This window comes from Alternaria arbusti (genome assembly GCF_024043155.1).
Source record: "Alternaria arbusti strain BMP 1465 chromosome Unknown scaffold_3, whole genome shotgun sequence".
Lineage (NCBI taxonomy): Eukaryota > Fungi > Ascomycota > Dothideomycetes > Pleosporales > Pleosporaceae > Alternaria > Alternaria arbusti.
This window is the reverse complement of record NW_026249943.1, coordinates 1,980,742-2,003,367: the sequence shown is the minus strand read 5'-3', so window position 1 is coordinate 2,003,367 and position 22,626 is coordinate 1,980,742. Positions and strand designations below refer to the sequence as shown.

The 22,626-nt window shown below is 52.5% G+C and overlaps 9 protein-coding genes and 1 non-coding gene across 10 annotated transcripts; 5 read left to right on the top strand and 5 right to left on the bottom strand.

Moving 5' to 3' along the window:
- Positions 1 to 471: 471 nt before the first annotated feature.
- On the top strand, positions 472 to 1,476 carry J4E86_003348 (uncharacterized protein; the record flags this gene model as incomplete). Its single annotated transcript, XM_051443903.1, has 3 exons — positions 472 to 608; positions 659 to 1,299; positions 1,352 to 1,476. 3 exons carry the CDS (start codon positions 472 to 474, stop codon positions 1,474 to 1,476), a joined length of 903 nt encoding a protein of 300 aa, XP_051305398.1.
- A 375-nt stretch (positions 1,477 to 1,851) lies between these two features.
- J4E86_003347 (uncharacterized protein) lies at positions 1,852 to 2,475 on the bottom strand (the record flags this gene model as incomplete). Its single annotated transcript, XM_051443902.1, has 2 exons — positions 1,852 to 2,355; positions 2,455 to 2,475. The coding sequence occupies 2 exons, from the start codon at positions 2,473 to 2,475 to the stop codon at positions 1,852 to 1,854; spliced, it is 525 nt and encodes a 174-aa protein (XP_051305397.1).
- Positions 2,476 to 2,808: 333 nt separating this feature from the next.
- J4E86_003346 (uncharacterized protein) lies at positions 2,809 to 3,771 on the top strand (the record flags this gene model as incomplete). Its single annotated transcript, XM_051443901.1, has 5 exons — positions 2,809 to 2,902; positions 2,950 to 3,084; positions 3,138 to 3,499; positions 3,548 to 3,611; positions 3,692 to 3,771. 5 exons carry the CDS (start codon positions 2,809 to 2,811, stop codon positions 3,769 to 3,771), a joined length of 735 nt encoding a protein of 244 aa, XP_051305396.1.
- Positions 3,772 to 4,723: 952 nt separating this feature from the next.
- On the top strand, positions 4,724 to 6,513 carry J4E86_003345 (uncharacterized protein; the record flags this gene model as incomplete). The annotated part of the gene is made up of 4 exons (XM_051443900.1): positions 4,724 to 4,738; positions 4,799 to 4,948; positions 5,003 to 6,439; positions 6,493 to 6,513. The coding sequence occupies 4 exons, from the start codon at positions 4,724 to 4,726 to the stop codon at positions 6,511 to 6,513; spliced, it is 1,623 nt and encodes a 540-aa protein (XP_051305395.1).
- Positions 6,514 to 7,998: 1,485 nt separating this feature from the next.
- J4E86_003344 (uncharacterized protein) lies at positions 7,999 to 8,274 on the bottom strand (the record flags this gene model as incomplete). The annotated part of the gene is made up of 2 exons (XM_051443899.1): positions 7,999 to 8,052; positions 8,149 to 8,274. The coding sequence occupies 2 exons, from the start codon at positions 8,272 to 8,274 to the stop codon at positions 7,999 to 8,001; spliced, it is 180 nt and encodes a 59-aa protein (XP_051305394.1).
- A 640-nt stretch (positions 8,275 to 8,914) lies between these two features.
- On the bottom strand, positions 8,915 to 10,855 carry J4E86_003343 (uncharacterized protein; the record flags this gene model as incomplete). Its single annotated transcript, XM_051443898.1, has 3 exons — positions 8,915 to 10,545; positions 10,594 to 10,725; positions 10,777 to 10,855. 3 exons carry the CDS (start codon positions 10,853 to 10,855, stop codon positions 8,915 to 8,917), a joined length of 1,842 nt encoding a protein of 613 aa, XP_051305393.1.
- Positions 10,856 to 14,282: 3,427 nt separating this feature from the next.
- RPB10 (DNA-directed RNA polymerase II subunit L) lies at positions 14,283 to 14,708 on the bottom strand (the record flags this gene model as incomplete). Its single annotated transcript, XM_051443897.1, has 3 exons — positions 14,283 to 14,442; positions 14,564 to 14,622; positions 14,673 to 14,708. The coding sequence occupies 3 exons, from the start codon at positions 14,706 to 14,708 to the stop codon at positions 14,283 to 14,285; spliced, it is 255 nt and encodes an 84-aa protein (XP_051305392.1).
- Positions 14,709 to 14,983: 275 nt separating this feature from the next.
- J4E86_003341 (uncharacterized protein) lies at positions 14,984 to 18,076 on the top strand (the record flags this gene model as incomplete). The annotated part of the gene is made up of 2 exons (XM_051443896.1): positions 14,984 to 16,822; positions 16,883 to 18,076. The coding sequence occupies 2 exons, from the start codon at positions 14,984 to 14,986 to the stop codon at positions 18,074 to 18,076; spliced, it is 3,033 nt and encodes a 1,010-aa protein (XP_051305391.1).
- Positions 18,077 to 18,602: 526 nt separating this feature from the next.
- J4E86_003340 lies at positions 18,603 to 18,692 on the bottom strand. Its single transcript has one exon. It is a non-coding gene; the product is annotated as a tRNA-Thr (tRNA).
- Positions 18,693 to 21,829: 3,137 nt separating this feature from the next.
- J4E86_003339 (uncharacterized protein) lies at positions 21,830 to 22,384 on the top strand (the record flags this gene model as incomplete). Its single annotated transcript, XM_051443895.1, has 3 exons — positions 21,830 to 21,863; positions 21,962 to 22,060; positions 22,158 to 22,384. The coding sequence occupies 3 exons, from the start codon at positions 21,830 to 21,832 to the stop codon at positions 22,382 to 22,384; spliced, it is 360 nt and encodes a 119-aa protein (XP_051305390.1).
- Positions 22,385 to 22,626: the final 242 nt, after the last annotated feature.

Below are 22,626 nucleotides of genomic sequence, written 5' to 3'. Positions count from 1 at the left end.
TCAGATCCACCGCCCTACACCTCACCATCATGGCCTGACATGCCGCAGAATTCCATGTGCCGACAATTCAGGCCCCATAGTCTCATGGCGCCTGGTGCATCTCCGGGCGAGGAGCGGTTCTGACGCCGTCACGTGCGCGCCTTGCGCCGCTATCCAGGGCCTCTTCCCTCGATCGGAGCTCGCCGATGGCCATCTCAACGAATGGAAACGCGTTCTGGCCGCCTCTTTGCCGACGCTCCATAGCTTGCTCGTGCCTCAATCGCAAACCGCTCCTGTACAGTTCGGTATCCTCCGTGTGCCGTCCATCAGATAAGGTGCCGTTTCATAAGTATATCTAGCTTGATCGCCCTTCTTGATAACTCTATCCACTCACCTTCAGCTCCCAACTGACCCTCGCCTAATTACATACACCTCGCGCCCTTATCTGAAGCGTTCCAGGCTATTATCTTAATCTGCACAGCTTCGCTCGCAATGTCTCAGCTTACTCACGCCCGCTACGGCAAGGACAACGTCCGTCTCTACAAGGTCGACAAGGACCCCAACACCGGTGTCCACACCGTCGTTGAACAAACAGTCTGTGTCCTACTTGAGGGAGACATTGAGACTTCGTACGCTTCTCCACCGAGACTCTAGCATACCCTATGTTAACGACCTCCAGCTACACCAAAGCAGACAACTCTGTCATAGTCGCGACCGACACGCAAAAGCAAACAACCTACATACTCGCAAAACAAAACCCTATCGACCCGCCCGAGCAATTCGCTGCCATCATTGGCGACCACTTCGTCAAGACCTACCCTCACATTCACGCCGCGCACGTCAAGATCATCCAGCACCGATGGACGCGCATGACTATCGACGGAAAAGCACACCCACACTCGTTCTTCCGCGACGGTGAAGAGACTCGCGTGGTCGAATCCGTGACACGCGAGAACGAGGGTGTCTCTATTCGCTCCAAGATTGAGAAGCTCCTTGTTCTGAAGAGCACAGGGTCAGCATTCCATGGCTTCCACCGTGACGAATACACGCGTCTGCCCGAAACATGGGACCGCATTTTGAGTACAGAGGTTGAAGCTGGCTGGCAATGGAAGCTGTTCAAGAACCTGGATGAGGCCAAGGCCGTAGACTTCAACAGTGCCTGGACCGCGGCAAGGGATATCACTATGAAGGTCTTCGCCGAGGATGATAGCGCCAGTGTGCAAGCAACTATGTACAAGATGTGCGACCTGATCTTGGCCGCTGTTCCTCAGGTGGATGCTGTGGACTATGCGCTGCCCAACAAGCACTACTTTGAAGTCGGTACGTGGGACCAATTGTCTCCTCTTGCATTCATTCGCTAACATGGCACTAGATCTCTCGTGGCACAAGGGCATCAAGAACACAGGCAAAGACGCCACTGTCTTTGCTCCTCAATCGGACCCCAACGGTCTGATTTTCTGCACTGTTACTCGCAAGGGTACCAAGTCGAAGTTGTAGATGCAGTAGCATTATGCCGTCGCACATTGGTTTCTTGTACATTTCTTTAGGTCATCGAGCGAGTTTTGGAGAGATTGTCAAAGGAGAGTAGAACATTATACCACCATTTCTTATTGTCTGTTGGGGACGAATGAGAGTAGTATATCATCTTACGAGTAGAGCGAATACAACCGTTTTACTCACTTTCGCGGCATGTGATGTGACAAACTAGAGATCGCCTGTAACGAGCGAAAGGACGTCAAGCCCATTCATCAAGTCTCATGTAGCTGCAGAATTTGAAACTTGGCTCAAGTACAATTATGTAGAATTACATGTCTTATACACGCACCCTGATGCTATGGTATATCTTCTCTTGCCCCCTTTGACCACCTCTCGTCATGATACTGGTGCCTCCGCATTCTGTGCCTTGACCTCTGCAAACGTCTTTTTGACCTCATCGTGCTCCACTATACTCTGTCCACCGCCGTTTCCCACCTTTAGAATATTCTCCTTGTAAGGGTGCGCTCTCCCCTCGAACGTCTTCAACCTCGCCAGCCTGTCCTTCCTTAACCTGTTCTTGGGCAACATGCCGCTGACCGCCTTCCTCAAAACCTCTCCTCCTCCCCACTTGGCGATCATCCTGTCCATGGAGAGTTCTTTGAGGGAGCCCGGACGAGTCGTGTGTGTGCGGTAGAGTTTCTGGAAGCGCTTCTTGCCGGTGGTGTGCAATTGTGAGCAGTTTGTGGCTACAACGTAGTCGCCGCAATCAGTCGAAGGGTCGAAGATGGGTTTGTGTTTTCCCATGAGGGTCAGGGCTATAGCGGAGGCGACGCGGCCGAGCGCGCGTGGGTCGGAGCCGATGTCGAGATGGTGCCATGAGCGGGCGTAGGCTAGACGCGTCTAGATAACATATTAGCCCTAGAAATAGCACGTCTTGCGATGGTGACTTTGGCTGCGATCATGGAGTTCTGAGATGCGGAGGTCCGACAGAATACACACCTTTCCTATGACTTGCGACATGGCGGCTGCGAAGTCAATGGCCTAATAGGCCAAGTATAGTCGGGCGTCGGTATTGACCTGGAGTCCGGGGTCCTCGCTCGAGAGATACTGGCGAAGCTACGAGCGGCGTTGGCTTGTCGGCGTGGATGGAAGTCGATGCCAAGCCTGAGATCCAACGTGGATTGGCGATAAAATATGGCCCGGGGACGCCCGCCCGCCCTGCGCCACACCATGGTTAGGTGGGGCCTCGATTTCAAAGCGTCCCAAAGGCGAAGTGGCATGCTCACAACTTGACCATTCTACCAATAGCGCAGAGTTTCAAACAACATTACACTCGAATTCACAACTTTCAACATGACTGTTCCGTCGTTTGAAACCATCTTCGCGGTGCCTATGACCTGCCAGTCGTGCATCAACGACATCGAAGGCTCCCTCCAGCAATTGGGTGGTACGACTGATCCCGATGCACGTCATCCGGCTTCTAACAGCATGTAGGCGTCAACAAAATCACTGCCAACCTTGAAGATCAACTGGTATCTGTCGAGGGCACAGTAGCGCCGTCGGCCATTGTTGAAGCTATCCAAGCAACTGGCCGTGATGCAATTCTAAGAGGATCTGGAAGATCAGACAGTATGCTCCATCTTGAAGAGTCGGCATGTGCATCGATTCTAACATCCGAACAGGTGCCGCAGTATGCATCTTAGAATCGCACGCACCTAATGTAGAGAACAAAGTTCGAGGATTAGTGCGCATGGTTGAAGTAGCTCCGAGTATGACTATCATCGATCTGAGCATAAGGGGATTGTCGCCTGGAACGTACCAGGCTACAGTTCGCGAATCTGGCGACATATCCGACGGACCAGAATCTACCGGCGCCATCTGGGAGTATCTCAAGGCCAAAAAGGAAGACAAGCCGTGTCGGGGCATCTTTGGAACCGTCCAGGTAGGAAAGGGTGGAGTCGGATCTGTGTTCCTGGACAAGCCCATCCACATCTGGGAGATGATCGGACGTAGCATCGTGGTTGCGCGAGAGCAAGACGGCCAGGTATGCGAAACCGCTAGTTGATCTGAGATCTACTCTGACCTTGCACAGTTTGACAAGAACGATCCGGATACGCTAGTGGGTGTCATCGCACGTAGCGCTGGTGTTTGGGACAGTGAGTGCTCTTGGTACCCCACGTGTTCTGCGCATGGCGTGTGGTACTCTTCGCGTGCGTATGTGCTAACGGTTGTGCAGACGACAAGACGGTATGTTCATGTTCCGGCAAGACGGTCTGGCAGGAGAGGGAAGAGCAGCGCGATCGCGGTATGCTATGAGTTCAAGAGACACCAAGATAGACCAAGTAATAAAGTGCCGTCGAAATGCCGTGTTGGTTTGGTGACGAGAGATAAGGCTTGCACCTTGAAATCTAGGCCGAAACTAAGACTGCGCGAACACGGACTTTGCGAGGCCTGGAATCGTCATGCGTTCATGCCTGAAAACGCCAGGCGACGGGATGAGTGGCTGCAGAGAGGCTGCGTCACGTGGCTGTCTCAGTCGGCGGATTTGCACGTTACAGACCTCAAACGCCATCACTCGATGATCGCAGGGGGCCAGCAGTCCGATGTGCGCCGCGGTGGGTTGCTGGCAGTGAGCCTCACGAAGCGAGGCTATGGGTACTGCAGAGGCGCTTGGGAGAATCGCTAGGCTCTCGGAGCATCGCAGGACGGTGGTGTCATGCTCGAGTCGGCCGGGTTGAGGCGTCTTGGACAGGCGCGTAGCGCTGTGGCTCTCGGGCTTCACGGTGCAGGGATCCAATCACGGTGCCGGGTACCGTGTCGGCCAAGGCTTGTCTCTCAAACGCGCTGGACCTCAGAATTGGTCTCCCCACCGGTAGCCCTCCTGCAACCGCCCGCCAAATTCCCACCGTGTCCCTGTCTCTTCCGAGCATTGCCCTCGAAACCTCCTCCTCTCTCTCCCGGTTTCCCAACTGTGCCTTAATTCCCACACCTGTACGATCGTTAACTCCCCCGCGCAACCCACCGCATCTTGGTGTACCTCGACGACTTAATAGCGACACACACCTACTGGACACTAATTCTCCTCGTCGCGCATATCCACAAGCCCCGGCGGCTACTCTGTAATCTGGTGGAATTGAGACGAACACATCCGGAAGTTTGCGCGTGAGAAGGAACACGACCCCTCGTCCAACGGTGGAGTGCTAGGAAAGGCACTACCTTGAGGCTTGACGACACCATACTGCCGGGTAACAAGTGAAGATCACTCGTCATGTCTCTGAAGCAGGTGCGCTCCTTCCTCCCGCGCGTCGCTCCTGCCGAGTTCAATTACTGATAGGTGGGGTAGGAAATCGAAACCTGGGTGGCAGCCCTCGCCAGCTACGACAACAATGAGTTCGACGTCGCATTGAAGGTCTTTGACACAATCTCCGATACGTCCAAGATTCTGTTCAACTGTGGCGTAATCCATGCCACACTCGGCGAGCATGAGAAGGCGGTAAGTTGAGGGCAATGGCTCCAGCAGTAGGTGCACGTGCTGATGACTACACAGGTCGACTGCTACCAGCGCGCTGTGCGTCTGGACCAGTACCTCGCCGTGGCATACTTCCAGCAGGGTGTGTCAAACTTCCTCATGGGCGACTTCGAGGAAGCTCTCGCCAACTTCAACGACACACTCCTCTACCTACGCGGAAACAACAACATCGATTACGAACAATTGGGTCTCAAGTTCAAGCTATACTCCTGCGAGGTGCTGTTCAACCGCGGTCTTTGCTACATCTACCTCCAGCAAAGAGACGCCGGTCTACAGGATCTGTCTTTCGCAGCCAAGGAGAAGGTAGTACCCGACCATGATGTGATCGACGAGGCTATTCGGGAGGAAGCAGAAGGCTACACCGTCTTCTCCATTCCCGTCGGCATTGTCTACCGTCCCAACGAAGCCAAGGTCAAGAACCTGAAGACGAAGGACTATCTTGGAAAAGCCCGTCTGGTCGCTGCTTCAGACCGGGCCAATGCCTTTACTGGCTTCGCTGGCGCCGAAATCAAGAAGGGAGGCCAGGCCGCAAAAGATGACAGAACTGAGGATAAGATCTCGTACGCGGCGACAAACCTTGTCAAGCCAGAACTTCAGAGCAGAGCACGCCAGCAGTCAGAACCACCAATGAACCGTAACATGTTCCCACCCACACCGCCACCGGAGGCAGACAGGAGGTCTGGTGACAGGAGATCTGGTGGAGAGCGGAGACCTGCCGCCGATGCTCCCATGAGCCGCGCGCAATCCGTACGAGGCGGTGGCCCCAAGCCTCAGCCTCTGAACCTTGGACGAGCTGCCTTTGATCAGCAAAGCAACAACGAGCCGCCTCGTCGCCAGCCAACACAGCGCTCCGCCTCTGAACGTCCACCACCAAGTCGTTCAGAGTCAATGCGAGACCGAGGGCAACGTGATCAGCGGGATCAGCGAGACCAGCGAGACCGTGACTACAGGCCACGTCGCCGTGGGTCTGACGATGATATCATTGACGACTACTACGATAATGATCCCTACCCGCCTTCTCGTGGGAGCCGCGGGGCATACGCTCGCTCAAAACAGAGCAGGCGACCGGCTTACATTGAAGAAGAAGACGAAGACGACTACGACGGTAGTGATCTTGATGACGCCGAATTCGAGATGATGTCTCGCACAAAATCCAGGAGACGATCCCCCGCCCGCTCCGCCAGATCTGGTGGTAGCACCCGCGGTGCAGGCAGCAAAGTCAGAGTGAAGGTTCACTCTAGTGACACACGTTACGTCTTCATCAGTTCGGATCAATTAATCACTGAATTCTGGCAACAGATTCGGGAGAAGTTCGGTGTACGAAATAAGTTCAAGGTGGAGTTCAAAGACGATGGCGACATGATCACCATGGCCGACCAGGACGATCTTGACATGGCTATCCAGACGGCGAAGAGTGTTGCAAGGAAGGAAGGCAGCGATATGGCCAAGATGGAGGTAAGTTCTTGTGCACTATCAGCTTGAAGACTACGTACTAACTACTTTATCAGGTTTGGGTTAGAGAAGTATAGACTAGAGATACCCCAGCATCACGCATTATTACGATCCACATTACATTTCCTTTCATCCTCGCGAACGCATATTGATTGCTTCGGCGTCCTTGCTTTGACAGCGCTCGATCTTGCTGTATTTGTAGCGAGCATAATTGCTGGTTTTTGCTGGCATGCATAAACACCTGTACACTCTTTTTTTCACAGCCGGACTGTTGATCCGCTATTAGAGTCGGCTTTTGCATGTATGAAAGGCGTAATCGAACCTTACGAATGAAGAACTACCACCAACAATTGTTTCCGCCGCAATGTGATATCGTGTAAATACGTGCATTGGTACATGGAGTACCTGCAGTAGACAGCTACCACGCAGTAAGGCCTTCTGCATGCGCCACCAGCGCGTGGAAGTACCAACAACCAGGTTTTACGACTACCATTCAAGTTACTTTCGCTGCGCCGCAGACCGACTAGTCCTTGACGCCACCGTGCCGTATGAAAGTAATCTACCGAGTACGAATCACCATCGTTATTGCAACTTGCCAATAACCCCAAAGCGTGTCTCGGCGAACTGACTGGCGCGTGCAATGACAACAGACAGCTTATGAGCGCCAAGGCACACTCCACGATAGCCAAACGATACCGTCCACCAACTTGTTCATCCCGACGTATGTGCGTACGCCACGCGTGTGCTTCCGATACGTCCGATTACGCGCCCGAAACAGCTCGTGACAAACCCGCGGGAAATCCGGACGGCAAATGGCAAATCCGCGTCTCCGATCTCGCCATCGTGCAAAAGAAAGGACGTCACACACCGTTATGTCAAACTCAGCAGCCGACGCGCGTATTCCCGCCAATAACGTTGGTACTCGTAAAGGAAGTTGAGGAAAGGCTCAACAAGGCGACGTGAAACTCGAGCCAAGCTGAGACTGCGTCTCGGAAGACGTGAAAAAGAAGAAAGAAGAAAAGACGAACACGATGCGGTTCAACCCGAAAAGTCTATTTTGCTAAGCATTTCTGTGACAGCAAGACAGTGCTTGGTGTGTTCCAGTTGTGTGGGTTACAGAACCTTCATACGCGTCGGTGCGGGTGACGCGCATGGTGTTTCGGATCTTTGTGTGGAGAGAGAGCAGTGACGTACTGCGATGACTGATGGCGAAAGATATGAGGTGGTGAGACGAACTGGCAAAAGTCTAATTGAGAGCACTGCAATGACAAAAGAAAGGACAGCGTGTGTGAGCGTGTTCTCGTCATTGTTATACATAATGTTACAAGATCGTTATAAGACCGTTTTTAGGGAAGACTTTGGGGATATAGTTTCACACTACCGGTAGGTGTGCTTTCGTGCCTGAACACCTTCGTTTTCAATGCTCTTCCTCAAACCAGAGTTTGCTTCTTTGTACATGGCGTCGAGAATCGTTCGTTGCCCTGCGATGGCTACTCGCATTTCCGCCTAACTCGTTCGCCTGGCGCTGGCGCATTGTCTCCTTGTATGAGATCGATTCGGGTTTACGCGGGAAGTAGGATCTCGGCCCAGCTGCTGTGCAAAAAGGTTACGCCAATCTACACGCGGTCATTAGCATTTGCCCTTGCCTCTGTTTTCCTTCTCTATCGTGCTCTATCCTTCGTCTGCAGTGTCGACAACCCAGGGCGACTTACAGCGAACATTCCCGCGGCAGTAACGATACTCCTGTTATCCTTGCTCGTAAAGGCTGTGATGGTGCTGGAAGCGAAGCTGGGCTCGTTGAGGGTACGGCCCTTGCCTGTCATCTGCTTGGGTGGCATCGTTGCGGAGGCGGGTGAGACGCTGCGCAATCCTCAGTCTCGAATGTTTTGGGTATTTGTCTGCGGGGGGCGTACGGAGGAGTTTGCGATCGTAGAAGTGGGCTGTTGCGGGGTTGCTATCGATGCGCTTTGGACATTGGTGATGATGTTTTTTGGCCAAGAAGGGTCGAGCGTCATCGGTTGCTTATGTAAGGGTCTGTGTTTCACCAGTCCATCATGAGCCATCCCTACGTCTTTCGTCTCATGGCACAACAGGTCTGCGCAAGGTTTTTGAGATACGAGACATCACCGCATATATGTACAAGTAGTGGTCTTTAAAGATAGCATGGCATCGTACTATTACAAGTTATTCACAAGCACGGCTGAGGCTCCCTCCCAATCTACGCCTTCTACTATAGCCATGTCCTTTTCCAAGGCCTAACCCTCAGCCGCGCAATGAATACGTTGGATAACCCCGTGTGCAGAATCAGATATTCGCCACCCCAAAACGACCCGTGAAAGACTAGAACGCCGTGAATGCTGATCTGAATGTCCCAAAGGTGAAACACAACAACTAAATGTGAAAAAATGGAGAGCATCCTGATGAAGAGTTGCCACCATCAATATTCCCAGCGTCAAGCTGAGATGCAGGCTGGACAGCCTACTCCTTCTTGCTTGCCAGGATACTGTATTGACCACCGCAACCAGCCCATGTAAGCTTCGTCTCACGTACAGCGGTGTTGTCGATCAAGGTAGGGACCTCAATGTCGTCGTCGGTACCCTGACCCGTTTGGAAGTTGACCGAGAAACCCCATGAGTAAGCCTTGCCGTCCTTGTCAACGACGATGGAGTGATCAGGACCGCATGCACCAGCGACAATGTTCTTGAGGTCGGGAAGCGGTGTCGGCTGCACGACGATCTTGGCCTTGCCGTTGTTCTTGAGAACCTTGTGCTCATCCGTCTCTGCATCAAGCTGGGACGGAGGAAGACCAGTCTGTGAGCCGTCGCAGCGACCCCAGACTAGCACTTGTCCATCCTTGGTGATGGCCAAGTTGTGATGCGAGCCTCCTGCCAATGATTGGACGCCCTTGCCTTCCAGACTGTGTATGATCTTGGGTTGGAGGACGCTAGCATCATCTGCACCAGCATTCTTGGTGTAACCAGTTTCGCAGTAGTTGTTCGCACCCCAGCCCCAGACGTGCCCATCTTCTGCGATGGCAAGACCGTGGTAGTCTCCGGATGCGATGTGTGTTATGCGTTGGCTGTGCTTCTTGATGGAAGAGTCGTGGAAGCCAATCTTGTTGGGCTGCAAACCTTGGATGAGATTGCGCTCAGTGACACGGCGTCCAAGCTGGTTTTGCTGGCCGTTACCCCAAGCATATACGTGGTGGTCCTTGTCCAGGGCGTAGACGTGGTTGGTACCACACACGAGCTGAATGACCTTCTTTATGCTGTCGATGTAGACGGGTCGAGGCGCTGTATGATTGTCGCGTTCGAAACCCATGATACCTTCGTTCTTTCGGAATGTGCCCCATCCATAGACCGCGCCCTCAGTAGTGAGTGCGAAAGAGCAGCTATCGCCGGCAGCGACGTCGACGAAGGTGGTGTCTTCAGGGAAGAACTCGGATGGTACGGGTGTTGGTGTGGCCTCAGCGTCGTTCAAGCCGCCGGTCTCATCCTCGGAGTCGGAGTCGGAATCGTCCGCGTCTAGATCACGCATCTTGACGGGTGCGTTCGACGTGTCGCGTCCAAGGGCATTGTTGTCGTTGACACCCCATGTCAGGATTTTGTTGTCTTTTGTGAGTGCGACAACGTGCATGCCGCCAGTAGCAATCTTGACAACGTTCAAGTTGGACAGAGGCTCGTTGTAGCGCGGCCGCTTCACGTCGATGGCCTTGTTTGTGGCGCCGAAGCCGAGCTCGCCAGAAGAGCCTTCACCAAAGACAAAAACCTTCAGAGGTTCCGTGTAGCGGATCTCGTTGATCTCAGTCTTCTTGCCCTTGTTGCGGCGCGGGCCCTTGGGGTTCGGGATCAGAGCTGGATCGACCTTCGCGGCTTCGGGCTCTGGCGTTGCGGTCTTTGACGCGGCTTTCGGGGCGGCTTTCGCTGCTGCTTTCGGGGCAGCCTTGGGGGCAGCTTTCGCTACCTTGGGCTTCTTCACGGCGGGCGCAGGCGCGTCTTCGACCTCCGGTTCGCTTTCATCGTCCTTCTTGCGCTTGGTCGTCTTCTTAGGCGCGGCCGCGGGTTCAGGTGCAGGAGTCTCTGTCTTCTTTGCGCGACTGCGTCCAGCAGCTGCTGTCTTCTTAGCGGTTGACCTTGTTTCGGACGCGTTGTGCTTACGCTTTGGTGGAGCTGCCTCGACTTCTTTGGTGTCTTCGTCGGCCATCTCGACGTCCTCAGTTTCCTCGGCTTCCTCAGCTATGCCGTTGGCGACAGGCGCGTCTTCGGCTTGCTTTGCGCCTCTTCGTGGGACTGCGAGGTTTGTCAGAGATAGCATGGTTACTGTGGGTGGACGTGACGTACGGGTGCCGTTCACCTTGACATCTTTGGTGTCTTTCTTCTCAACGGGCTTTGCGCTCGCAGAACGGGAAGCTCTAGCCATTGCGCGCGACACGAACGAGAGTTGGCGACACGAACGAAGGTTGATGCGCGTAAAAGCGTTTTGGTTGGAAGTTGTTGTGAGGTGGCTGGTGTTGTCGTGTACATAGAAAAATGTTGAACTGCATTTAGCAAGGCTGGCGCTAGACTTCACATGGACCAGCTCGCTGCAGCCACGGCCCGTCAACCATTCACCGCGTACGTCACTGCCTGATTGGCTACCTAGGCAGCCTGGCTACCATCGACTGACTGACCGTCCGACACTCGTTCGTAACATTTGATATCACCTGTCTCGTCACCACTGCGAGCCTTTTGCTGCTTTGTCTCCTATTTTCAGCAAGTCACTATGTCGATCCTAGGTGTCGGCGACCTTCACTCATGGCCGTCTTATGAACCACGGCTGACCGAGAAGTGTACCGCTCACACGTACGATGTTCTTATGTAATCTACACAGTGTGGATATTGAGAATGGGTCTGGTTCATGCTACACGAAAATGGTTGCCGAGCTTACACGCTTCAAGACAAGGGGATGGAGGCCACCCCACAGCATTCAGCTAGAGCTCAAAGAACACCTGTTATATATCATATCTATGCTGAGAATTTGTCATCGAATCAGTCAGCGTGGCCGAGGTAAGCATTTCTCCCAGCTCCTGACATCTTCTCATCTAACATCCGATAGTGGTTATGGCGTGTGACTCAAGCGAAAGCTTGTCTTCTCCGGAAGACGCACTCTCAAGAGGTTTCTCATAGGGCAACCTGCGTGGGTTCGAATCCCACCGCTGACATTATCTTTTTGCACTTTTTTGCAGCTTGCTGGCGTCGTCGCGGCCGGTGGATGCATCATGCCTTACCTTTTGGTGCTACTACTAGGCTAAAAGCGGGCCCGAGTGGCTGGCTATCGACCTACTGACCGCAACATCCAACATCACCTGTTCATCACCGCTGCAACCACTTTGCTGCTTTCGCTTCCTGCTCCTGCGCGTTCCATCTCGACCTTTGTCTTTCCCAAGGTTGTCATCTGACTACGTTCCAGCATCGCCAGTACCTTGATGGTTGCTTGAGACAACCTTATTTGCGACGGGGACGGGTAGTACAGCGCCATGTCTTTCACCATGTTTCACAAATCCCTTGTTGTTTTTGCCCTTCTCAAAGCGGCATCCTGTGTGCAACCTGAAGCGCCGCATCCTAAAGCGGCTCCTCTGCGCGATCTACCGTGGGCACAGCTCAACTTCCTGCATACTACCGATGTGCATGGGTGGTGGGGCGGCCATCTCCAAGAGGCGTCTTTCTCTTCTGATTGGGGCGACTATGTCTCTTTTGCAAAGCACATGCGTGAGAAAGCAGATGCGGATGGCTCAGACTTGCTGCTTATCGATACTGGAGACCGTGTTGGTGAGTTGGGTGTAAAGATGCGTATGATATGTATACTAACTTCATGTTTCCCCCTGCAGAAGGAAACGCCATCTACGACTCCTCAAAGCCTCGTGGAAAGTTAGTACTCCCTTCAAAATGCAGGTGAGATGAGTACTGACTTCCCACACCAACATCTAGGTTTACCTACGAGATCGCCAAAGAACAGAACATCGATCTGATATGCTCAGGCAACCATGAGTTGTACAAAGCAAACACTGCTGAGGGCGAATACTTCCACACGGTTCCCGACTTCAAAGGAAACTACTTGGCCTCCAATCTAGACATCTACAACCCCGAGACTGGGAAGCGGGAGCCACTCGCACCCCGCTTCAAAAGATTCACTACTAAAAACCAAGGTATACGCATCTTGGCCTTCGGATTCCTATTCGATTTCACGGGCAACGCAAACAACACCGTCGTTCAGAGGGTTGAGGACACAGTGCACGAGGAGTGGTTCACAGAAGCCCTTAAAAGCCAGGACATCGACTTGATCATCGTCTTTGGCCATGTTGACATCCGTTCCGAAGAATATGCGCTTTTGTTCTCTACTATACGGTCGATGCATTGGGATACGCCCATCCAGTTCTTCGGAGGTCATAGCCACATCCGCGACTACAAGATCTTTGATAACAAAGCTGTCGCTCTTGAAAGTGGGCGATATATGGAGACGCTCGGCTTCATGTCTATTGACGGTCTCAGTACTGGCGGTACCAAAGACGCAACGCCTCTAGCTCAGAGTCCAAAGCTCACCTTCTCCCGTCGATACATTGACAACAATCTTTATTCGCTGCGTCACCACAGCGGAAAAGACGCCAAAGAGTTCGCGACCGATCACGGTAAGAAGGTCTCCAAGGCGATTGGTGATGCCAGAGCGTCTCTTGGGCTGGGCAAAGTATACGGCTGTGCTCCACAAGATCTTTGGATCAGCCGTCGCCCATACCCGCACAACGAGAGTATCTTTACCTGGATCGAGGAGCAACTGCTGCCGCAGACTATTGAAAAGTCTGATCGCATGCAGGGTGGAAAGAAGGCATTTGTGATTACCAACACTGGCGCTATCCGCTTTGACATCTTCAAGGGAGCTTTCACCAAGGACACAAAGTTCCTGGTCTCTCCGTTCACCAGTGGGATCCGATACATCAAGGATGTACCTTACAAGGCCGCTAGTCAGGTGCTCAAATTACTAAACAATGAGGGTCCCATTATGTTGGCCATGATGGAGAGCAATGCATTCCTGCAGCCACCAGAGGTTTCAGCAGCGCGGTCTCGACCACAACTGCTTACATCTGACTTCGCCTTCGCTAAACTCCCCGAAGGCCAGGCACCTCTCCATGGCATCGATGGGCCACAACCGTTCCCAGGTTACACCACCAAGGACGATGCTGGGGCAGACGGCGATGATACGATCCACGAGCCCATCGCTTTCTACAATGTTCCGAACTGTATTCAGTCAGCTGTCGGTTTCGACCAATCAGAGACAGACGTGGAGCCAGAGACCATTGATCTCATGTATAATCAGTTTATTGAGAAATGGATATTGCTGGCGCTGGAGTACCTGGGGGCAAAAAGAGGGCTGGAGGATACTGAGGCGTTTGACAACGAGAAGAGCTTTACAGATATTATGACCGAGTGGGTGGAGGAGCACTGGGGCAGTGAGGGTAAGAAGTGTGAGGAATGATCAGAAATGAGGCTCTGTTATCGGTCCGAGTGGTAGATGTTGAGACTGCGCGTTTTGTACATATGCCCTACGCGTCGACCATATTCCAATACGGGCCTATGGCTCTTACTATACTCAAGCACTGCCTGATCTCACAAATCTCCAGATTGTGGGTGAACGGAGATCTAGTGCAACCCAATATGCTTTCGCCCGAATAACGCCTTGCCATGATAAAGTACCCAAACTCCAGATTGTTTGTTCGTATCGTCCTTTGACTATCGTCCGCCGCGAGCGGCGCGGGCTTGTTCTCGTTCGCTGGCGTTGTACCTGTGATAAGTGTCAGCCCCTGTCCGGGACGTAATCACCGCAATCGCCTCTTCTCCTCTTCCTTCTGGCGACGCAACACCTTGTCGGCATCGGCAGCGGGCACGTACTTGAGGAGCTTTTCGATCAGATCGACGTGGGTGAGAATCATGCGGCGGCAGCAGTAGCGTTGAAGACCGATCTCGTCGAGGGCCTCACTGGATGAAAGACGTATTAGTGAGGGTCTTGCTGCTGTATAAGACTGGGAGTAGCAAAGGTGGTCGGGTCTGGCTAGAGGGCAGGCGCGCGCGCAAAGACAATCGCGGAAAGGCTTCTTACGCTTCTTCCTTGCCTTCGCTAAGGATGGTCATGTACTTCTCCCATAGGTCGCCGGTGACCTGAGCATTGTGAGTGGGTGCGCGCATGAGCTGGAGAGTATGCCTATTACCTTTCCGCAAGAAAAGCAACGGATAGGAACAATCATCTTGGGGTTTCCGGAGTTTCGGTGTGATGTGAGAGATTATGCGACGACAGCCCAGTAGCTATGAGAGCGCGTAAAGTTAAGGTGAGGTTCTCGTGGTGTTGGACGTGGTGGACGCCAAAGAAAGTTGCGGGCGCGCTAGCGACGCGGGCGGTGAAAAGCTTGGGCCAAGGTCCATCAAAAAAGTTCGAAGCCTTCGACATGTCGACTCCAGACACTTTACGACAGTCGCCCACATTCGTGGTTTCTCACGCCAACACCATCGAGAATCAGCCAGTATGGCGGATGCGACTCCACAACTGAAGAGGAAGGCCGAGGAAGCTGCGGCGCAGAAGAAGGCCAAGAAGCAGAGAAAGAGCGATGCCGCCGCGCAACTTGACGGTCGCAACGGCGAACCTGTAAACGGCGCAACCAATGCAGTACCCAAATCCACGAGCACGCCTACGCCAAAGAAGCAATCGGCTGCAACCCCGATAACGAACGGCGCGATCCAAGATGCGACGACCGACACCCCAACGAAGCCGGCTGAAGTCAATGGCAAGCTCGCCAAGTCAGGACTATCCAAGTCTGCGCTGAAAAAGAAGGACAAGAAGGAGCGAAAGGAAAAGAACAGACAAGACCGCGATGGAATTATGGAGGCTGAAGTGACAGGCACCGCGACAGAAGCCATAGTAAAGAAGAGAAAGAACAAGAAGACAGAGAGATGGATTTCCTCACGGGTTCAAGGTGGATGGTTCATACCAGCCGATCCTGTCTTCTCTCCCGACGAAAAGTATCTGATAATAGCCGACTCCAATTCGCTACGCGTATATGCCACCGAAACCTCGTTGCTTGTCAACACGCTCTCCCAAGACGACACAGGAAACCTCACAACGTATGCCCTATCACCCGCGAACCCTCACCTCGTGTACGCCGCGTACTCGAACGGGCATATAATACTGTGGAACTGGGTGGCTGGCAAGACGGCTGGCCGTTGGAACATTGGTGCTACAGTCCAGCACATGACGGTCATTTCCCCACCTGGGTCTGATTCCAAGGCCAAGGCCGACGATGACCTCGTATACTGTCATGATGTTGATGAAGGCCGCCATACCATCAGTGTGCGCGTCCTTCGTACTCGGCGCCAAGAATCCCGGGAACTGAAGGAAGTCAAGCAAGTGCTGGGTGCAAGCTCTGCGATCCGCGGTCTCCAGGTGCTTTTACAAGGCAAATATGTTGTAGCTGCTACAACTGACTCTATCGTCGTTGGAAAGCGCGCAAAGGCCAGCAAGACGGCTCTTGAGGACTTTGAGTATGTTTGGCGCGAGTTCAAGTTCTCGAAGCAGATCACCACGTTCAGCGTTTACCACCGCGAGCAACAAGACAACGGCAACCAAAGAGATGTACTGGACATTGCTGTTGGTGAGGAGACTGGCGTGATTCTTCTCTTTGAAGACATTCTGGCCTCATTTGCTGCGATTGAGAAGAGCAACAAGGAAGGAGCGGACAACGCCGCGAGCTTCAGGCCCAAGAGACTCCATTGGCACAGGGACGCGGTAGGGTCTGTCAAGTGGTCTTTGGACGGCAACTACATCATCTCAGGTGGCGACGAGTCTGTCCTTACGATATGGCAGCTTGCCACAGGACAACCTCAACACCTACCTCATCTTTCTGCAGCTATTGAGAATGTTGTAGTATCTCCTACTGGTTCAGCCTATGCATTGACACTGGCCAACAACTCCGTCATCGTTCTTTCTACCACCGAGCTCGAGGCCCGCACGAACATCATCGGCATCCAATCGCGTCGAATCGACTTCGAACAACAGCCCAAAGACACCAAGTCTGGCAAGTATCATGGCCTCTTTGATGCGGTACCCATGGCTGTAAATCCAGCCAATCCAGCCGAAGTCTTCTTTTCCGTACCTTCATCACAACCTCGTCGGAAGGAAGGTCTTAAGCCTGAGCCATACTTACAGACTTATGATATCGCGAACGAACGTGCTAAAGGGCGCCAGGCACTCACTCGCAACAACGCGACTGAACCAAATGTCGCGCCAGATGGAGGTCAGATCAAAGAACCCACAGTCATGCACATTCAAGTCAGCCACGATGGAGAATGGCTTGCCACAATCGATGAGGTAAGTTCTAACTGCACAAGACGCATTTGACACACACACTGACTTTTACTCCTTTCGCAGTGGGTTCCGCCACAATCAGATGCTCGCTATCTGAATGAAGGCATTCCAGAATTCAACGAGCAAGAACGTCTAAATCGTCGTGAAGTCTACCTCAAGATCTGGCGACGCGACAAGACCAGTGCGCAATGGAAGCTGGAAACTCGCATCGACGCTCCACATTTCTTCGAGGACGTATGCGGCAACGGACGAGTTTTCCATCTTGTCGCTGATCCTGCTGCTCCGGGCTTCGCGACTGTTGGTGAAGACCATGTCGTACGGATCTGGAGGCCCAAGACACGATCACGCGACGGAGTCATCGTTCGTGGGGCTCAACAGGAAGGTCTAGTCACCTGGTCACTCGATCGGGCAGTTGAGATCAATGACAAGCTCGACATTACCGAAGGCTCGCAACAATCTTTACCACCGCGCACTTCCCGACTAGCCTTCTCATCCGATGGCTCCGTCCTTGCTGTCTCAATCTCTTGGGATTTGGATGAAGATGCTGGTGTCACGCACCTGATCGACACTCACTCTGCAACCATTCGACGATCACTTACAGAGATCGATGTCACAGCTCTTTCTGGCCTTGGATTTGTTGGACAACATCTGGTAGTGGTTGCTGATGCGATCACTGTCTGGGACATGGTTTCGGACGCACTCGCGTACAGTGCCCCGATAGAAACCCCTGGCATCGGACGGCTGGAGCGCGTGCCGCTCGTTCGACTAGCTTGCAACGAAGTCGATGGTACATTCGCCGTCTCACTTCCTCAATTCGAGAAGAGGACTTCGTCGAGGATCTCCATCCACAGTCCAGAGCACCAGAAGGCAATTTGGAAAGATACATGTTTCAGCATCACGCTCGGACTCGCTTCCCGAACAAGCGGGGGCTACGTTGTTCTTGACTCTAGATCGTACTTCAGGACAATCACTCCTAGCGCTGGATCGTTACAGCTGCCCACTCCCCCGCCAGAGGAACACGTCGGCAGGCGGTCCATCGCCTACCCAGTAGACGAAGAAGAAGAGGCCGGTAGACCTTTGGCGAACCTCTTGGTTTCTGAAGATCTTACTCAAGACATTGAGCGCGACGAGCATGTTTTCAATATGCAGGATCTGCAGAATGTGCTGCATGACGGCTCAGTCCCTCCGCCACCGCAGGGTCTGTTCGACAACATTTTGGCGCTGATTGGTGGGAAGCCGCAAAAGGCAGCAGCATAGGAGCTGTATTGCTGTACTATAGTCTTGATAAAATACCACGACATTGAGATGCGTTTGTTCATGCCGAGTGTACTGATGCGTTCGGTGCAGCTAGCACATAATCATGAGGACGAGGCCCGTCGGATAGGTGCACGAAGAGTCGTGACACTGCATGAGAAAGCAGAATGACTTTGGTAGCAAACTTTGACTACACATTTTCTCTTCTTTTCCCAAAAGCTGTACCTAAATACGCATGCCTCTTCCACCCTCGACTAGCCAGCGCCCCTGAGCGTGGCCGCAGCCGCGCTCGCCTCACCGCCACACCTCCATGCTTCCGACTGCCGCCTTCATCCTTTCCCTCTGCGTAGCACACGATCCTTGAGTCCATTTGTTTCAATGGTATTGCCGAGCACCATAGAGCGAGCCTACGCGAACCTGTTTTGTCTAAAAAAAAATCAATTGCTGACTACTCTAGGGGTACGCAAAAACAAATCGGAGGATGCATCACGATGTACCAGGCATTGCAAACCTCAAAAACAATGAGGGTTGCCCGTTCACGGAATCGAACCGTGGATCTTCGCATATCGAACATATGCTGCGTTACGAGTGCGACGCAGTACCACTGTGCTAAACGGGCGGATGTGGTTGACGGAAATGAAAATTACAAAAATTATATTCATACGTTTGTGCGCTTGGAGGATGTGCCAGGCGGCTGAATGCATCAGCTGCGAACTATTTGATGGTGGGGCAATGCCGCAGCGGGGTTACGTATCTTTCAAGCAAGCTCGGTTGGGGGTTCCGCTGCTAATGCTGGTCTGGGTATGGCGTCTCGAGCATTGCAACACGACCTCGGAAGTCAACCATTGAATCAATCGAAACCTTCATGCCACTAAGCAAACTCGTATTATGCTCATATCCAAGCTCTTCGTTGGAAACAAACTTGCGTTTACGCGTCTTTCTTCTCATCTATGTGCTCGATAAGACAGACTTGCGAAGATGGAGCAATGGAAGGTGGGGTGACTACGCCGCAAGCCTGCAGTTTCCTCTTCTACGAGATAGAAGCAACTACAGAAGCGCTGCAAGCACCGTTTCAGACTCTTAGTGAACTCGCAATGTTCTGTGAGCTCTGTAGAACGTCGTTATCGCAGCATCGCATACTATGGTGGTTTTCAAAGAACGCCGAGTCAAAGCATAACCCAGAGGTCGAATATGATTTCAGCGTAAGTCTGAGAAGCTTCAGTGTAAGTCTGACAAGCAATATACATTATGAGTCTTGAAAAGAAGCAACACTAATGTCTTCGTTATCAGGAACTTCATCATCGTACACGAGACTCACTTTTCAGGTCGGTAGCCAATGGATGCTATATATGTGTGTTGGTCTGGAGTCGGTTATCGAAGGCTGAACAGGAATACTTTCATGCCACGCAACCACGAACTCATGATGGAGTCTTAGTGGACGATACCGGCGCCGAGTCTTCGTGGGTCACTAAGATAGTTATGACTCCGCAATACCGAACGGACGGAGTTAGCTTCTGCGTAAGGTACGACTTGCCAAACTTTCCAAGGTTGTATCCAAAACATAGCCCTTTTTCGCTACAAAAAAAGATCGGTACGTTGATTAGCCGTTTACAATCCGGCAGAAACTAAGTTACCACAGATTACATACGCAGCCCGGAATTACCACCACTGGGCCGTGTCACCACTGACAATACAGGCTCAGATGCGGCCTTCCAGGTGGCTGCCAAATGGCTGCAAGATTGTAGTCAAAACCACAGAGACTGCAACGCAAGTAACGACAGGAACTCCTGGTATCCGACGCGACTGTTAGATCTAGTTAGATCTAGGACACTGCAACAGTGAGATCAGCTGTGTATGGCTCATACATACAGCAGAAACGCCGCCGTCGGGCCCCTACGCCACCCTCAGTCATTGCTGGGGAAGCGCAAAGCTGATACAGCTGACCACTGCAATGGCGAAAAGTCATTGTCCAGTATACCAAATCGATGATCTACCAAGAACATTCCGAGAAGCAGTAGAAGCAGCCAAAAGACTTGGAATTCGGTATCTATGGGTGGACAGCCTTTGCATTATCCAGGGTGAAACTGAACACCAGGACTGGTACCGTGAAGCCAGCTTGATGGACAAAGTCTATTTCAATTCCTATTGTAATCTATCTGCAGCGGATGCCAGCGACAGCACTGAAGGCCTTTTTCGGTTCCGTCAGCCTCAGTTCTGCGGGACCGTCAGCTTTAAGGCTGAAACTAGCCGTGTGGACCTGGATACCCAACCCGCGGATTATGTCTTGCACGAAGATATTTTTTGGAAACGTCACGTACTGGATGCAAAGCTTAATAGCAGGGGATGGGTTTTCCAGGAGAGGCTTCTCGCGCCACGGGTCCTTTACTATTGTCACTATCAGCTATTCTGGGAGTGTCGGGAACTTGGCGCTTGTGAAACGTCCCCAGAGGGGATTCCATCACGTGTAAGCCAAGGTCATGACATGAAGAAGCTCTGGCAAATAAAGGCCTCAAACGCCGCGGACTTCTATCTAAGCTTCTGGTATCGGCAGGTCCTTGGTCACTATACAAATATGGATTTGTCAGTACCAAGCGATAAGCTAATTGCGCTTTCCGGTATCGCCAAACATATAATGCCTCACAATGGGGACACTTACGTCGCTGGCATGTGGCGCAAGAGTCTCGGAACGCATCTATTTTGGATAACCCTGCCTGATCCACGTACCTCCCGGCCTCAGGTATACAGAGCACCTACGTGGAGCTGGGCTTCTCTTGATGGACGTATAGGGTTTAGGGATTGCTCAGAAGAAGAGTGTTTAGTGCAAGTCAAGGATGTTTCTCTCCAATACGCGACGGAAGATATAACCGGTGCAGTGACGAGTGGATGGTTGGACTTGCGTGGGTCACTAAAGCCCATGAAACTGTGCCCAAAGGTCCATGTGTATGGGGCAGGTGAACAATTCGATTGTCCACCCGTAAATATGGCCGTGGTAGTCGACGGAGCATTGGTTCGTTCAAACGACATGAACGGTCAGGAGACTTGGCGAGATTTTCCCTGGCTACACTTTGACACTCCCCTGGTCACCGAGACTGCATTCAGCGATGACAGCGCGAGCGGCAATCTCTTCTTCATGCCATATCAATTACAGCGAGACGTGCCTGGTAAACCGAAAGAAAGGGATCCGGTCTCTTGCTTAATGGTAAGGCTTGTTGACGAGGAAAGAAAGTTGTTTGAGAGGATAGGGTTTGTCGAGGCTAGCTCGCATCAAGGCAAAGACCAATTGCTGGTGGAGTTGGACGAAGAAACAAAAGCTCGTCTGCCTTGTCTCCGCTACGAGAACGGGCTCCATACGATCCGGATCATCTAGAACGCCGTCTAGCCCTAGCCAAGGCTATCAAATAATCCTCCCAGACATCCTCCTCTTTCCGCATAAAGAAATCCAGATCCCGAGGTCCCTTTCTAGATCTCGATAGCCCGCCTCTGACGAGCACTTGGCCCAAACCGTGCTGATGTTCAGGGTTCAGTCAGGGTCTGGAGCGCTAGGAGGCGGGATAAGTGGGGTGGCTGCGCCTCGGCCACTCCCAATCATCTGGGCACGCGACAGCCACGGCAAGCACTGTCAGCCGGTGACGTAGCGCGAGCTTGTTGTATATCACGATGCCAGCCTCCCCGCGGATGCACGTCCGATACGCCAAAACACCTCAGTCGAATTTCATAGTTTGTCGATCAAATCCTACCTAACCAATCACATCAACCATGGCTACTAGCAACCAGTCGGCACAATTCCAGGGTGTGTTTATCTAGTCTTGCGCTATTCTTCAACGGTCTTGTTGCTATTAGTTTGGCGATGAACAAGCGCGTATACCTATGTATGCTAACAATTTGTAGAGCCTCCAACAGATGGGCTACCAGGAGCCACCAGCACCACCTCCCCTTCTGTCGACAGCACCGCACCCTCGCATGACAACATCGACCTTCAATTCCAAGGTTCGTGTCTCTCTACTCCATCATCTTGTTCGATTGTATGGCCTACTAGGCCCACTCGTGTAGACACTCAACACACAAGCTAACACGTTTTCTACAGAGCCGATTGTTCCAGGGACATCGACGTCCACCTCTACATCCACTGACGACAATGATAACTCGCTCCACAAGACCACGACCGACAAACTGAAGGACGCAGTGAAGAAGCCGTTTGGGAGTTCAGACGACTCCTCCGACCCTCACACGCTAGGCAAGAAGGAGATCACCAGTCCCGAGATGGCAGCTGCAAATGAGGTGCTTGCAGCGAAGGACCTCAAGTCGCCGTAAGCAAAATACTGGCGGAGGCAAGGGAAACAAAGAGGGATTTGCAGGGGAAGAAGCAATGGTGCCGCAGGAGCTGCAGACATTCTTTGTGCGCGGGACGAATGCGCAACGGAGTTATGGTATTTCATGACCTGGTTGGCAATAGTCACTTAATAGCAAACCTCTATTACGTCAAATTTCCCCAGCACCCTTTACTGACATATATGAAGGTCTCATAGACCACATCTCGCATTTCATAACACGAA